This window comes from Equus asinus, chromosome 9 (assembly GCF_041296235.1).
Source record: "Equus asinus isolate D_3611 breed Donkey chromosome 9, EquAss-T2T_v2, whole genome shotgun sequence".
NCBI classification, from domain to species: domain Eukaryota; kingdom Metazoa; phylum Chordata; class Mammalia; order Perissodactyla; family Equidae; genus Equus; species Equus asinus.
In genome coordinates, this window is record NC_091798.1 from 65457497 (window position 1) to 65475405 (window position 17909).

Sequence of the window (17909 nt, forward strand, 5' to 3'; positions counted from 1 at the left end):
CTAGTATTGAGTAGGCATTGAGTTGATGGTATCTAGTATTATTTACATCTGGTATCTCATTTAATTCTCTCAACAACCTATGAGATAGATACTATTATCCTTATTTTAAAGAAAAGAAAGTGAGGCTCAGTTGTATGGCAATTTAAATTGATGATAAGCTATGTCTATTTCCACATATTGTAATAATGCTTTAGGAGTATTTTCTATATAGATTTGAAGATAATTAAACATATAAAATTAATATGCAGTCATAGACCAGATAATTTACGGTTGCATAAAATGCATTTGGTCCTGAATAGAAATATTTCTACCACAAAAACACACATAGCTATCATATCACACTAAAATTTTTATATTCACCCTTATCAAGCAGGCCATGAAACCCAAAATATACAAAAGAAAATAGTAAATACTCCAAGTCTATGAACATTTAAATTTATTTAAAGCTAGAGAGATGATAACAAAGTCAAAAGACAAACTGTGAAGAAATATTCGCAGTGCAAATTACAAGCAAAAGGATTCTTAATGAAGAAAAATTCATAGAAACAAGACAACCTAACATGAAAATGAACAAAGAACACAATTGGAAGTTCATCGAGAAAAAACTCAAATATTAATAAGCACATGGAAATATTTATAACCTGACCCACAATATCTGCAGATTAAACAGTAAGTTATTTTTCACCTACTAAAATTGACAAGTATAAAAAAGTGATAACATCCAGTATTTTCAATATTGTAAAAACAATAGAAACATACATATACAATTGGCATAAATTTTTCAGAGGTCAACTTGGAATTGTCTCTCAAACTTCAAATTAGAATATTCTTTAATAGCCGAAAAATCTGTTTTACCAAAAGACTTTACAATGTGCACAAAATTTGTCCACAAAAAGATGTGTGTTGCAATATTGTTTATAAAACAAAAAACTAGAAAATATTTAAATGTCCATCACCAGGGGATTGGCTGAATAAATTTTAATCCATTTAAGAACAAGAATAGCGGGGCTGGCCCAGTGGTGCAGTGGTTAAGTTCACACGTTCCACTTCAGCGGCCTGGGCTTCGCTGGTTTGGAGCCCTAGTGCAGACCTATGCACTGCTTGGCAAGCCGTGCTGTGGTAGGCGTCCCACATATAAAGCAGAGGAGATGGGCATGGATGTTAGCTCAGGGCCAGTCTTCCTCAGCAAAATAGGAGGATTGGTGGCAGATATTAGCTTGGGGGTAATCTGCCTCAAAGAAAAAGAACTAGACTAGCATATACTCACTAAAAAAATGAGGTACACACATATAAGATTCTTCTATGACATTTTTTTCTAATTAAAAAGGATGATGCAAAAGAATATATATGGTTCCATTTATATTAAAATATATGTGCTATGGACTGAATTGTATTCCCTCAAAATTCATATATTTAAGCCGTAATCCCCAATGTGATGGTGTTTGGAGATGAAGCCTTTATGAGATAATTAGGGGTAGATTACATTAGTGCCCTTGTAAGAAAAGATACCAGAGAGTTTACTCATGCTTTCTCTCTCCAAGCACACAAAGAAGTCATGTGAGTACATAAGAAGGCAGCAGTCCACAAGCCAGTAAGAAAGTCTCACCAGTAACTAACTGGCCGGCACCTTGATCCAAAACTTCTAACCTCCAGAACTGTGAGAAATAAATTATACTGGCTTAATCCACCAGCATATAGTATGCTGTTATGGCAGCCAGAGCAGACTAATACGTATATATTTATGTGTGTGTTTGTACGTGAATGTACAGGAGAACCAGATTACTACAAACCAAGCTTTCATCAACACTCTGAGGGGTGTGGGACTGGAATAGGGGTGATTTAAGGCCAAAAACCCCTTTCATGTTCTACTTTATATTTATCTATATTATTTCAATCTCTTATAATAAGAATGAATTTAAAATTTAAATTATTAAATAATAGGTAATAGAGATGAAGAGGCAGAAAAACTATGAAACATAATCAGAAGAACTTGAAATATAGCAATCCAGATTATTCCATCTTTGTTTAGGGTTAAGCAACAAAATAAATCTTGGTAAGTTTCTGAGGGCACTACTATATTACAGCAAACCATAATCAATGATGCTTATAATAATGATCCAGAATTAAAAGGGAAAGGTTAAGTTAAGATCAGTATCTTTCAGAATATACATATATTTATAAGAGGTTTACATCAAATCTAGTAAAATTCATGTTTCTGAATTTGATGGTAATATCATCTTCCATCATCTAGAAAATTCACTTACATGGAATAGTTCATATCCTGACTACCAGAGAAACAAAGCATTACTGTATTAAAATTAGAGGTCATTCTCAAGAAAGCTACATTTTTATTTGTATTTTGATTTAATTGGATTTAAAGACACAAAAGCCTAAAACAATTATTGTGGATAATAAGTTTTCAGTACTCATACAATATTTTTTATATTCTCAAACCATTGGCTATGGGTTAGCCATTATCTAAATCATACAGCCGTCTTACAGAAACTCAACTTTCTAAAAACTTATGTCATAAATTTCTAATACTGTCGTATTAATTGTGACATTTAGGTTAATAAAAAACCAAATGGAATAAGGGTTACAGTCGCCTGAAGTAACTTTTCTGACATCTCTTTTTCTTTATCTATTACTGCAACATAATTGAAGAAATAAACCATTTCTTGAAATCTCTTGTTTAAAATATAATTGCACCAGCATAGCAATTTATGGATGACCAATACCATGACATAAATCTTTATTAGCTTTTCTCAAGATTAAATAGAGGAAGATGGCTCCTAATCAACCAAGCAAAAGTTATAAGCTTCTGTTAAAAATATTCATCTCTTGGGGCTGGCCTGGTGGCGCAGCGCTTAAGTTCGCACATTCCACTTCGGCTGCCTGGGGTTCGCCAGTTCAGATCCTGGATGCTGACATGGTACCGCGTGGCAAGCCATGCTGTGGTAGGCGTCCCACATATAAAGTAGAGGAAGATGGATATGAATGTTAGCTCAGGGCCAGGCTTCCTCAGCAAAAAGAGGAGGATTGGCAGCAGTTAGCTCAGGACTAATCTTCCCCCAAAAAAACAAACAAAAACAATTCATCTCTAATACACAATCTAATCCACCTCCAATCTAACAAATCCAGCTGCCTTCTATGCAACTTCTTTGTTTCCTTTAATCAAACTGTCCTTCTAACATGTCATCTGCCTCCTAATATTTTACATATTTCCAAATCTTTCCAACTCACTCACTCAAAAAGTACTCCTCTAACATAGCCTCACATAATTGTCGTATACGTTCAAAGAAAGACGAAACTTAAGACTAAATGAGAATAAGCCAAAAATGGACCTGATAAAACCAAACTCCTGCTTAAGATGTGAGAGTATTGAACTGTTATTCCATTGATTGACAAGGTTGATTCAGACAATCTAATAGGTTAAACTGGTGTCATTCCCTACGACAGGAGTCATCAAACATTTTCTGTAAAGGTCTGGAGAGTAAATATTTTAGGCTTTGCCACCAAGAGGCAAAATCAAGGATATTACACAGGTATTAATTTAACAAAAGAGAAAACAAATATTCACAAATATTTTACTGAAAAATTCAAAATAGAATAATAATTGGATACCATTTATTGTAACACCAGTCTACAAGAAGGACAGAAATCTTTTGAGGGTGATAACATTTCCCTTTGTTGGGGTTCAAAGTTAGTGTTTATCATCAAAATCAACTATAAATGTTCACTTATTAATGCAGATATATAATGAGATTTTATGTATTTCATCTTTGAAAATATCTTTTCACACAGATGGGTACTGCCAAACACCAATATCAATCCATAAGCTGTGATTTTAATTGAGTATATTTATTGCTTAGCAGGCATTTATAAAATTATATTGCATGCTTTTTAGCAAGTCATTACATTGCACATTCATTAATTCTAATTAAAAATTCGATGGGAAATCCTCGATTGCACAGTTAAATGGATTTTGAAATGTCGAAACATTTGCACTGCAGTCCACAAAATTCACTGCTGGAAATGCAGTTTGAGCTCAGAAAATATATCAGTTACAAATTTGGTGGGAATGGTAATCGTGCTTCATGTTTTAATGTTTGACAGCACACAAAGTAGTCATGTGTCGCAGGGATACATTTGAAGAAATGCATCATTAGATGATTTCATCATTGCGCGAACATCATAGAGTGTACTTACACAACCTACCACACAACCTAGACTAGATGGTACCACTCTGGTGGGACCACTGTCGTATATGCTGATCATCGTTGACCAAAATATCATTATGCAGCAAAAGACTACGTAAAACAGCCTGACATTACCTGGGATTCAAATAATATTAGTTGTCATCTAACTGACTTTACTGCAGTGTAAGTTCTGCACATAAGCACTGTACTACCTTGTAATTTTAGGTTGAATTGATTAGGAAAATTATCAAGTCTTCAGCACAAGCTAATTTCCTAAGCTTCTGGAATTTAGTGCTCAATAACAGTGGTTAAGGGAAATTCTGATTATTTAGAAGAATTTCAATCTTGGCTCTGGGCTCAAAAAAATCACAATAAAACTTTACCACTTCTAAATCATCAACGTCCTACATGATAGGGCAAGTCAGGATATTCAGTTTAAATTTCTGACAAAAATTCATGGAATTGACAATGTTCAAGTCCACGAGAGCAAATGAAAGTCACTGTTGACATTATTGATTCAATAAAATATAATTAGATTCACAAAGTCCCTGCTGATGAACAATACAATGAATAACCATAGGATTTAAACACCTAACATTTTCACGAGCTTTGTAAATTTGTTCAGCTAAGCCCCTTTCTGATTCACACATTTTTAACACCATAAGTTGTAACACATCTTAACAGATTCTACTTCAGTTTGTACTGGATTAGCATTTTCTCAACTCCTTTGAAAATATTCTCGTCTGCAGTTGATCCACACAAGCTATTCGTAGAGAGGAATTCTTCACTCATTTCAAACTTGGCTTTGACTCATCAAATAAAAAACAACTGAGCAGTTTTGATCAGACTGTTGACTCATCAAGAGCCAGGGAAAACCACTTTAATTCATTTGTCTTGCTTTTTTAATTAACTAATTATGTAATTCCCAATGTTCTCAACTCTTCAAGCAAATGTTCTCACTGAAAGACTAATAGTTATTAACAAGTTGACTTTCTCTGGACATATTTCTTCAGTTACTGCAGTGAAACACTATTTAATTAATTCACCACTGGTAAACGGCTTTCCTTGCTTGGCTAACAAATGAGCCACCTAGAAACTTATTTTGGTTGCATGCTCATTTTCACATTTTGTTTTTCTGGAAAAAGTCTGCTATATAGGGTATTCCACTTTAAATTTTCTACTTTTTCTGACTACTGCTCTCCTATGAGTTGGTAATATTGAGTTGAGTGGTTAGTCTGGTAATGTCCACATATACTGCATTATTTTAGCACAGCCATAGTGTCACTGCATAATAAACACAATGCTTTGCCATCTAATTCAATAACAAAATAATCCACACTCCACCGTGTCTTAAAAGTGTGACCTTCAAAATCCATTTTCTCATCTTTTCTTGTTTTGATATGATAGGCATGAACTGATAATAAAAAGTAAATAAAATACTGCAGTACAGTGATATGTGGCACTCAAAATGCTGTTGAATTTTAACTGCGAGACTGTGATCTGCCGTGCGCTAAACAGCTGTGCGAAGTGATGAGAATACCACATATGGTCTCCGTCTATGCCATTGTAGCAGGAAATCACCCATACACAACAGGTAAATGAATGAGTTTGGCTGTGTTCCAATAAAACTTTATTTATGTACTCTGCTGTTTAAATTTCACATAATTTTCATGTGCCGCAAAATGTAATTCTTCTTTTGATTTTTTTCATTTAAAAATGTATACAGCATTCTTAGCTCACAGACTGCACAAAAATAGGTGGCAAGCTGGATTTGGCTCACAGGCTGTAGTTTGCTAACTGATATCCCCCAAAATTCAAGAGAATTACTTCTCCACATAGAGAATTACCATTCTTCAATCAAGAGATCTTATGAACAACATATTGTGAAAGCTAAACATCTTCTGACTTTAAATTTTAACAAATGCCCTGGGAAACATGAGGCCTGAGGTTGGGCTTTAGTTTACAATCGAAGACTATACATTTAACACAATCTTCTGAAATTCAAATATATTTCCTACTACTAGGTAGTAACAAGTTATAATAAAGGAATCTCATTTGGAACTAGAAAATTGAGTCAACAAAAGAACTAAATAGGAGCTTAACTCTTTACCACTTTACTAAAATTAATCAAAATTTCTCTTTTGGCAGATATGTTAATGCTCATATTATTTTGGAATAACTTGCTATCTCTAATTTGTCTAACTTAAATTACTGATGTGCTGATTCATAACTCCATTTACCCTGCTTGTAATAGATAAAAAATGGATGCCTCATCTATCCAAAATGCCAAAACTCATACAACACACACTTAAATATATTCTTCTAATGTTCAAAACTTTATAGATCTGACTTTTTCAAGTTATTTTGATGAACTAAAATTACTGAGTTCCAAATTATTCACTTAAATAGTGGTTAGATGAGAGGAACTATTTGCATAAGAATCTTAGTAAATGGATGATTAAAAATCAATAAAGTATAGTATCTCTTCCAGCATTTGGCAAAGAGAGATGCAAAAAAGAGGCAGATGGTGGAGGGGTGTTGAAGGGGAAGGAGAGGGGCTGTAGATAATAGAGACAACCTCAGATTCAAGCCTGAAGGTAATAATATAACCTAAATGCATGTGCGGTGGGAAGTGCACAATCTCAGGTATCCAGAGCTAGAAATTAAGAGAGGCCGAGAAATAGCCCTGTACCACAGCGTGCATGATCTACCACGCAAAAAAATTTCCTGTGAATAGGAAATACTACTACAAATAACTAACTTTAACTCTTCTATATGTATACACCTTTATAAATATAGTTGATAAATAATGAGAGTATGATAAAATGCTTTGTGGCACATATTTAGAAGGGTAAACGCAGTAACTTTGTCATTTACTATCAATGTAATATCATTAGATTTCTATCAAGCCTGAAAAAAAGGGCAGGCAGCAACATTGTGTAATCTTGTTTTGGATATAAATACTAGTTGCATAATAATCTCAGAACCTCTTACATTTATTTGAGAAAACTCTACATGATACAATAAACAGAAACCAAGAATATAAATTATTAAATTTATGAGTTAGTTTCTGAGACCTTTATAGTCCTTGGCCTCTATCCAAATAATATCATATATATTAAAATGTGACTTCTCAGGAACCCTCATTCATACGCAGATATTAAAAAGTGACAAAATTTAACCTAATTGTTTGAAATATTTTTTGTATGTGGAATTTAATAATTAAGATGACATAATATTATACCTTGTAACATAATTTTCTTTTCATATTTTGGAACTAACAAAAATTTTTCAGGTCCCAAACATTTCCAAAGAGCCCTGAAAAACCTAAGCATTGTGCTTAGAGTCCTTAATATATAAAATCACCCCAAGAAGTAATAAAAAACAAAAACCAATACATAGAACTTACTATGTGCTAGGGACTATTTTCACTATTTTACATTTATTCATGCATGTAATCTTCACAATAACACTATGAGTTGAGTGCTATTATTATTACCATTTCACATTTAAGGAAAATGAGGCATAAAGGGATTAAATAATCTGTCCCGTTTCACAAAGGTAATAAGCTATACTGACAGGATTCAGAACTGGGCAACCCACCATGTTATGCTTGTACATATGTCTTTGCATACTTGTAGGCTAAAGTTCTAGAAGTAGAACTTCTAAGTCAAAGAGAATGTACAAGTTGAATTTTGATATATATTGCTAAATTATCCTCTAAAAAAGTTATACTAATTTACATTTCTGCCGAGACTTTACATGAGAGCTTATTTCTCCATATACTACACAACACTGAGTCTTATCAAATTATTTAATCCTTGCCAATGTGGTAGGTGAAATAGCTTCTTTTCTAAAAATTTTTATTTCTTTAGTTATCACAGGGTTATTGGCCATTTGTATTTATTTTTCCAGGAACTATCTGTTCATCTGTTTCATTCATTTCTACTGGACACAATATTTCAACAAAGTCCACAACAAAATTTCAGGAAAGAAAAGATACTAGTTTAATTTTAAAGGACTAATATTATGGTAAAAAGAAAGATTTTTCCTTTCCATTACATTAAAAATATAAATGCAGGTTTTAATGGAATTACCTTAGATTATCTTAACAGTGAATAACTCACTCTCAGAATAAAATTCTTGAGGAAAGCCTAATCTTAAACTCATATCCAGAATGTAAACACTGTTCAGTGAAATGTAGCTGAAGTTTTGCCTTAGTAAGGTGTAAGCAATTAAATCTTCTATCATATTATCAAAGATTTATTATCCTTAACTTATTACTTCTTTGGTCACTGCTTTAACACCATAATTAAGAAATAATGATTTATGAGCATAACTAGTTTTCCTCTCATTATACTCTGAAAAGCAATAAAACAAATTCTTCTTTGGTAACAAAATCTTTTTTATATAAGGTTATAATGGGTGGCTATTTTTAATTTTACCACATTACACTCCAATATTTGTATGCTCAGTCTTTCTTGGTGTTTATTAAAATAAATTGATCAATTTGAGCATAAATTCCTTGAAAGTATTAACCCTTGTAACCTTAAATACACAGTAAATATATTTTGATGAATAAATGGATAAATTATGTAGGAGTAATATAATGATTTAAAAAACAGGAGTAATTTATGTCATATTCTTTCACCAAACAGTACAAGAATTAAGAAACAGAATTTGTCACTGCACAAGAATTGAGAAACTCCACCATCCATTTTGTGCCACGCATGCAATTGTTCAATTGTCTACAGCAGAGTCTCTAAATCTTGGAATTATTGACATTTTTCCAGATAATCTTTGTTGTAGGAGGCTGTCCTGTACACCATAGGATGTTTAGCAGCATCCATGGCCTCTACCCACTAGAGACAAGTAACATCTTCCCACCTGATAAACAAAAATGTCTCCAGATATTGTCAAATGTCCCCTGGAGACAAAAATTTCCCAGGGTGAGAACCACTGGTTTAGAGATAGCTGACAATGTAAAAATACTATATCTGAAGCCAACGCGAGATGACTGTGAAGAGCTTCAAAACTTGGGGAACAGCTTCAAGAATCACAAGACGGCTGCTAGGAAAAACCCACTAATGCTGGGGACTCCCATGCCTCCATTCCTCTCATCAACAATCAATCCACCATAATAATTAAGCCTTCATCTTATACAGGTGATTCGACAAGCATTTGTTAATTTCCTCAATCCCATTTAGCCAACTTTAAAAGATATTAAACCCATTTCCAAGAGCTAGTCCCAGGACCCTACTACTCAGTTAACTATCTGTAACACTACACCATTACTGAACAATAGAAAGGATACTGTTTAACTACATTAGATGGGGACTTTTGGCTGAGTCTTTTGAAGTAAACTTCCAACAGGTCAGATAATATAACATGTACAATATTGAAAAGAAAATGAGTGCATAATCATTTCTAGCTGCAGTTCTAACATAAAGACAAGTACATACAATGCTTATTAATAAACATGTTTGCCTATGTTGTTGCTGAAAAAATCAAGAGATAAGTTAAATATTTAAAAGTAGAATGCCTTAATTATGTTTTCTAAATTTAAAAATGTACTACTAGTAGCCTTTAATATTTGAAAAGGACTAAAAAACTTAAGATTTCTCAAAACTTCTTTAAAATTCTGTGCAACAGTAACAACAAAGTGCAGAAGGAATTGATTTAATAGCCTATAATAGAAGACATTCCTGCTCAAAGAGAAAAGAACTCAATTAAAAGTCAAATTTTTGTACTAAAAGCTCCTGACATCTATGAGTCTCCTCTTATCTCTAACACTCACTGTCTTCATTTCCAAAATGGTTCTCCAACAAGTTTTCAGGATGAAATGGGATAAAAATAAATACATAAGTTTTGAAAAGAATAAAGCATTATTCCAACATAAGATATTAGCAATAACTGGGCAAATGAATACAACATCACACAAACTTTGACTATCAGAATTACCAAAATTAGTAATAATGAGTAAAGTTAACATATTTCTTAAAACATTTCATTCTGACCAAACAACAATCAGTTCATTTCTAATTTACTTTTCATTACTTGCAAAAATAAAAATCAGAATTTTAAATCTGATAAAGTACAATTATAAATAATAACAAATATTTAAACCTTCCAGATTTTCTAAATACTTACATTACTTGCAAACTTTCTGCCGTTAAATTATTCCACATAATCTCATTTGCCTGAAGATTTTCATTTTCTTCTAGTAAGGAAATATCAAACTCAATTTCTTGCTCTTTAGCAGCCGTTGTTCTAGTAAAGCATGCCAAATAATTTTGATCAAAATAAACATACTATCATAATATATCTTAGCATGTACCAAAGGCAGACTATTTGTTCTTATCCAAAATTATGTCAACAAAGTAAACACAAATAGAATAAATTAAATTAAACCACAGGCATCAATGCTCTAGTCATGTAATTTCAGTCTTAGTTTTCTCATTTTTAGAATGCAGATATTAACTTGTTTTATTCCTGTGACAATAGTAATGAGTATAAAATAAGATGATGCACACATGGAAAAATAATTGGTGCATCATAAAGTTTAATACACATAAAAGTCATAGTCTTATTATATAAATGTTAAAAAGAAAATATGTTTATGAATTAAATATGGCTTTAAGAAATGATGTAGTTACAACTGAAAAATTTTTAAAGATCATTATATAAATTAAATAGTTATCATTATTGAGAAAGGACTTTGAAAATAGACAAGCTAATCTGAAATATCTGTTGTCCTAACAAGTTCTTACTATTTCTCTTAATTTGGTTAAATATTATATGGTAGAAGAAAAAAATAATGATATCCAAAATACTGAAAGAGGAATGAAAATATCATACATACCTGTGAACATCTATGAAATTATTGTATTCTGTGCTAGGATCTATCTGTTCAACCGACATTTGAATCTCTTTATGGACATTCACTATTTCCTCTGTAACAAGACTGGTTATCTGGCTGTATTCATCAAATATACTTTTTCTGAAAACAAAAATAAAATTTTACAACATTTCAAAGTTTATCAAGGGAAACAAAGGCCCAAAAAGGATTCAGAACAATAAACATAATACATGTAACATTAATATTTACAGATGGTGGTTCCATGCATCACCTTATTTTATACACCTGGATAGTAAAGTTAAGAGATTATACAAACGTACAGATTAACAACATGCATTTGATATAACATAATAACTGCAAATGATCTAGAATAAGACATTACCTTTTCCAACAGGTATTTGACATGTTCAAAATGTAAAGTCAGTGTTGTGATGATCACTTTCTATTTCTAAACATTATCATAGAAATATTGGATTCCATAACATGGAACTGTGCATCAACTCCTGTCTCTTTAACATTTCTTTCCAGTGTCTGCCACTTCTGCACATGCCCTACCTCTTGGTCCTTCTTTTGCTCCTGGGCCTCCGCTCTTTTTTGTATACATAATTAGAGAGTTCAACGAGTTCTATATCTTCAATGACATCTATATCTCTCCTCCTGACCTCCAGTTAGTAGCAAAAAAGTCATAAAATTTATTAGCCTTACTTAATAAATGCAAAAGGAAAAACTCTTGTGTTGCAAAGACCCAATCACTAACTTAAGAACGCTATGCTATAAAAATATACTATTAGTTATTAGTGGCCTCAACAAGAAGTATGGACAGACAAGCTCATCCTGCATATGTCCAAATAAATATAAGGCATTGTTTGTTTCTCTTTTCTGAGATCATCACTTATAAAAAAGTAATCTTTACAAAATTTCTCTTATTATGAAGTATTCTCTCAATTATGTTATTTTAAATAGCAATATACTATTTGGGTAAAAAAAAAATTAGATTTAAACTGCTTCAAGAAATGCCAGTTTGGAATGATTACAGAAATCACCTGACAGACACAATTTAAAGAAAAGGGGGAGGCAGAGAAATTTAATAGAAATTCAGGAAATATCACTGAGGTTACAACCTCATAACTGAAAGTACTGAATGGTACAAATATAAATGAGGCTATCTAGACAACTCTTATAAAGCAATACAGTAAGTGGCTAAGATGTGCAAATCACTAATATTCACCTTTAAGATAAATGGGGGGAAGACAGGAAGAAGTCTCCTAACGTTATATGAATGAGTACTTAAGACATCAGACTCAATTTCAGTGATATCATCATGCTTGGATTTTTTAAATGTCAGATTGAAAATAATTTATCAGAAGGTAAACATAATAAGCTGTGGTAAACTATTGTATGTCTCAAAAAGATGGTCTAGTGACAATGCAGATACTATAATTGAAGACTGATGAAAAAATATTGATTCTTGAAATGAGAGTAGGAAAGGAAATATTTCTGAATCAACAATATGTAAAGTAGACATAACTAAATTTATGAATATTTTAAGTAGAAATTTCACTATTTTATCAACATTCTTAAAACTTTATCTATTCAAGTTGACTAAAAACACTTTATCTTCTTATTGGTAAAATGGAGGATGATCTAAATCAGCTAATAAGGGAAATGAAGTCTACCACAGGACGGTTTTTTTCTGTTGTCTTGAATCGATGTGTATAGTAAATGTGTGTGCACTGGACTTACAGACCAGAGCATATTGATAGCTCCTTGAAGGCAGAAATTGTGGCTTACTCATCTCTATATCCCCAAGACCCAGGCAATAAACATTTGCTGATTTTGATCTCATACAACAAGATGACAAATAAACCTTCAAAAAATTCTTTCCTTCGAGCTTCTCAGTTGCTCAAGACTTAAACACTCAACTATTTGGAGACAGATATCCACTTCTTAACACTTGTCAACTAATGATTTTTTTTTTCATTTAAATTTCCAGCTAACTGGAGCAAAACAGAAACATAAAAGAAGATGGGCAATTCTTGGGGCTACCTAGAAAGTTGAGGAGATGAGCATAAACTGAAGGAACCCCAAAAGTAAAAACTCAAGACTAAGGTAAAACAGGTCTGAAATATCCATTGGACTGGCTCAATAAAGAAGCTTACAAAACATAGACAACTTTTATAAAAAAACTTTACTACGAGAGAAAATAACATCAAAATCATTTTGTGCAAAATAAGAAATGTATCTTACAGTGCTTTTATCATTTCTTCTTGCATTTTTTGTAAGGAGTCCAGAAGCAAAGGAAGTGTGGTGTCATAATATTGATTCTGATGAAGCTGTGCCCCTTTCAATGCCAATACATACTGATTATGTAACATATGAAGTTTCATTGTGGCTTTGTCGTAACGTTCCTTGGCCTTTTCTGTTTCTCTCCCTGAAGAAGTTGTTGAAGAAATTTAGCAGAGATAAAAAAAAAAGTTTTATCTTTATTGCATGCAAACTGGGTTACTACTATTTTGTTATTTCACATATTTTATGAATAACCAAAATTTACTGAACACATACTATGTGCTCAGCTCTATGCAAAGTACTATTTATTTGCTAGAACTTTGTACAGAGACTACACTGAAGGAAGCATGCACTGCAGTAAATGTTTGGTGAGTAAAGGCTGATGTACAATTGTTTGTAAAATTGTACAGATTAATATGAGCATTATCATCTTCAAGGAGCTTACACCAAATTGGAACAACAATGCACATGAATTGTATAACCAAGACAACAAGAAAGTTTGAAGTAATGTTAAGTTTTGATGTCTATGTTTGAGATATCAATCAGGACAAGGGAAGTCAGAGGAAACTGTAAAGAAAACAAACCTTAAAAGATGAGGCAAGTCTGGAAAGGTATAAGAAAGACAGAATAGACAATAATTCCTCCCTCTTGCCTTCTTTTTCTCCTTTCTTCCTTCCTGTCATTCAATGAATGTGATTAACTGATCACCACCAGGAACTGTGCTAAACATTGAGAATTCAGTATTTGGCAAAACAGAGTCCTTGACATAGAGCCCATGGTCTGGTGATTTTGAATACTGAGTGAAAACATGGAGAGAATAAGCAATGTTGTATATGCAAGCAAAGAAACAAGCTAAAGAGAGCAAGTTTTGAAGTAAAGGAAATATGTCTGTATAGGTAGGGCAATTTTAGGTTGTGAATAACTTGGAAATCAAGCAGAGAAAATAAGACAATGTGGGAGAAGTCTTGCAGAAAATGATAATATTATGAACTAAAACTGATTCTGGTTCCTTTACTACAATCATTCGGAAAATATTTACAGATTGACAATATAAATTAATGACTATATAAATAAATGAAAATTTTAAGCAGATCTTCAATTTTTGATGCAAACTGAACAAATATTTCTTGTCAATTATTTAGACTTAGGAATAAACTTTTCAAAATATTACTAATTTTGCCCTCTTTCCAAGGAGAGTCCGGCAAATGAATCTTCTCCCCAAAATAAATCTTCTGTTGAGAATTTTTGACTCCAGAGGCTCTCCTCTGCTGCCACTCTGTTTAGGCTCAACACCCAACTGAGTATTCCCTATAGACAATAGTCAGAAAAGCACTCTCTATCGGAGAATGTCTCTAGCCCACAGCCAAAAGAAGAGAAAAACTCAGGGTTTTTGCAGAGAGGAGACCTCAGACCTCCCCAGATCATGCCAGGGTAGAGCAACAGAATGAGAAGAACAGCTCCCTTGCCTTTCTCTTTACTTCTCTAATTCTGACGCACAGGAACCACATCCAGCTAATGAAAAAGGAAACAAACCTTTCCAGCTGACTGGTATGTCTCTACTGTAACCAACAAATTCTAGTGTTTCCCAGTATTAGAACTACCAGTGACTTCTCCTAGGGACGTGCACATAATTATTTTACAGAGCGTAATTCTCTACCCATAGTCCATTAGTCGGTTCCTGCACATGGGGATGCTAATAATTGTCCAAGTTAGTTGCAAAATGTTGCCCTATATAGCCTATTTCACTTTATAACATAAAGAACTTCTCGATGAGAAAATAATTTAATCACCAGAGTATCTTTTCTAACCCCTCTCACTGCTGGCTGGAAAGAGATTCTAACACTAGAGTGGGAAGATAGAAGCAAATATATTAATTCAGTTCTGTAGCGAAAGGAACAGAAAAAAATATTAGCCACTAAAGAAGTGGGTTTTCTCATTTTTTGACTACAACACACAGGATAATATATTTATGTCATGAACCAGTAAATAATCATACAAATTTTAAAATGTATAACTGAAATAATAAATTCACAAAATAATCCTTCCCCTTACTATGAAGGATGCCCTGCAATTTTTTTTTAATTCTACTGTTTGAATTTTGAATTTTTTAAGATATTCATTCATTCAGAAAGCAATACATTTTTTTGCCTAAGTTATATAAATCCCTAGAGAAGTTTTAACTCGCTCTGTATGGCACTAGGGATAATTTACTTTTTTTAACTTAGCAATTAATAAATCTCTTCAATAATACTAATCACGAATGATTTTTAACATTCTCAGGAACACATTCTCTTACATGTTCAGTTACTATAACAAGTTTTTTTCATAAAATACTATATTTATTTACCCACAAACATTGCTAGGTAACATTCTTCTTACAGAAATACATTTACAAGAAAATCCCCAAGAGTCAATCCAATTGATATATCTACGGCCAGCCCCGCAGCTGTCCTCTAAAATGGCAAGCCCTTTTTCTCCCTACCCTACACAAGTCAGGAGAAGACTCCTATATGAAGCTGACACTCAAGCTCCAAAACACATACCCAACCAAATAGGAACCAATCTTTTGTCAGGGAGCTAAATCACATTAATGCCTGAATGAGACTGCAAGTCCATGAACATCCGCTGCAGAAGCTGCCGGAGCAGCCCTTTCTAAGGCCTTTTTCTTTGGGGTTTTTTGTTTTAATTTACCAATTTAACCTAGTTTAACTTTCTGTTACTTGAAATTCAACAAATTCTAACAATAGACAGTTTAAAAAGTCAGGGACAATTATGCAGATAAATTAATTCCAAGTAATAAAGTTTTCTAGAGTCCACATGTTCATAATAAGAAAATAAGACAAGTAGTTACCAGAAAAGAATATTTAAGTACTTTGTTCTAATTTGTTCATTTTTATTTTAAGTTCAAAAAGTATAACTAGTGAATTCAATGAATTCCATATTTTATGTCACTTTTTACAAAATATTTTTCTATGAATACTTTTTATATGAATTCTATTATTCCTAATTAATCACTTGGATTTTTTTAGTATAACTTCAGGAGCAAGCTCTCCATACAAACATTTTCATAGAGACAGTTAAACCATTTAAACCACCCATCTGTCCCCCTATTTGCACAGATTTTTAAACTGCATGCTACCCATCTGTCTTTCTTGCTGGTGCAGAATGATTCACTGAATATGTAACACTCAGCTCACGAAGATTTTATAATCCAAAATAACATTAGAAAAGTTAAGAATTTCCCAGATACTTTTTTTCTTTATCAGATATGGTATATGACAAACAACCTGAAGAAGACTATTATAGCCAAAATCTAATTATCAACAACTTAGTGGTCATTAACACAATTGAGAAGAAAATTAAATGCCTTTGAAAACATCCAAGGCAGAACCCATTACCTTAAAATACTACTACTAACAAATTCTTTAAAAACTGCTTTGGGTTTAAAACTGAATTTGAGGGTATGTTTTAGTAGGGTTTATTGGTTTGTTTGGTTTTTGTACTCTACTGCTCGCATACACTTGTACACTTGGTTATAAGCTGTACTTGTACATGCACACAATTGATCGACTGATCAATTTTTCTATCTATATCTCCCTCCCCCCGCCTCCCTTGTAGGTATGGACAAAAAGTTTCAAAAACATGCTCACTTTCCATGATTTGAAAAGCGATTCCATTGTACTCTTCCTGATTTGTTTTAAAATAAGTATTAAGCGTGCCACAGAGACTATAAGGAAATTCAAGAAATGGTACTACTGTGAAAACCAAAGTTACAAATAAAATTTTTAAAATTCCATTCACTTTACAAAATATATTGCAAAAAAATCTATCTAACATGATTCTTGCCACATAGCTTTTTGATTCAGAATATCTAGATCACTATTATACTTTCTTAACTTTTAAATAACCACATTTGAGCTTAAAATTAATGTGAAGTACACAGAGTGAATAAAATCTAGTGACAGACACAGAATTATACCCCTACTGCTGTACGCTTTTTTTTAAATGATGAGAGGCATTGACACAGGGCAAGGAGTTGTTCTACATGTCAATTAACAGGGAGGAAAACATCCAATTTTCCCTCAGCATAATGAAATTCACAAAGAGATTGAATTATAATTCTTTTGTCACCACTTGTTGACAAATCTGTTTAATGTTTCTAATAACAGAGTGTGTATACAACATGTTATGCCATAAACAATATCATGAAGCTAGCAAAACTCAATTATGTAAGTTTGACATTTACAAAAGACAGGCTAGACTACTTATTAAGCTAGTCTAGAAAGTCAAGTATTGTTTATTATAAACTTCTGAGGTGCTTATCATTTGTTAAATATTATAGTGGAAAGTCTCCTGATAATAAATAAGAAGTGATTATTTCCCAAAAGTAAAGTGCCTGCAAGTATACTATGCTTTGATTCAAATACGTAAACATTCTACTATCTTACTTTTTTCCTTTCTTTCAAAGCATTCTTCCTGACCTATACAATTTTTACTTATTACTCTAAGTAAGAAGAAAATAATGGGAATTCATCTTAATTTATGAGTTATGTAGGCCAAATGTC

At 32.6% G+C, this 17909-nt stretch overlaps 1 protein-coding gene across 12 annotated transcripts in view; it reads right to left on the reverse strand.

The window, feature by feature from the left end:
- FER (FER tyrosine kinase) overlaps positions 1–17909 on the reverse strand; it is a 435477-nt gene that overhangs the window by 324350 nt on the left and 93218 nt on the right. For all 12 annotated transcript variants that reach the window (XR_011505916.1, XM_070517625.1, XM_014843218.3 and 9 more), the window contains 3 exons: positions 13306–13489; positions 11062–11199; positions 10350–10469 (listed from right to left, as the gene is read on the reverse strand). Coding sequence is in view for 11 of the 12 variants with exons in the window: in XM_070517625.1 (XP_070373726.1) it covers positions 10350–10469; positions 11062–11199; positions 13306–13489 (442 nt within the window). In the remaining variant the exon portion in view is untranslated. The remainder of the gene's footprint in view (positions 1–10349; positions 10470–11061; positions 11200–13305; positions 13490–17909) is intronic.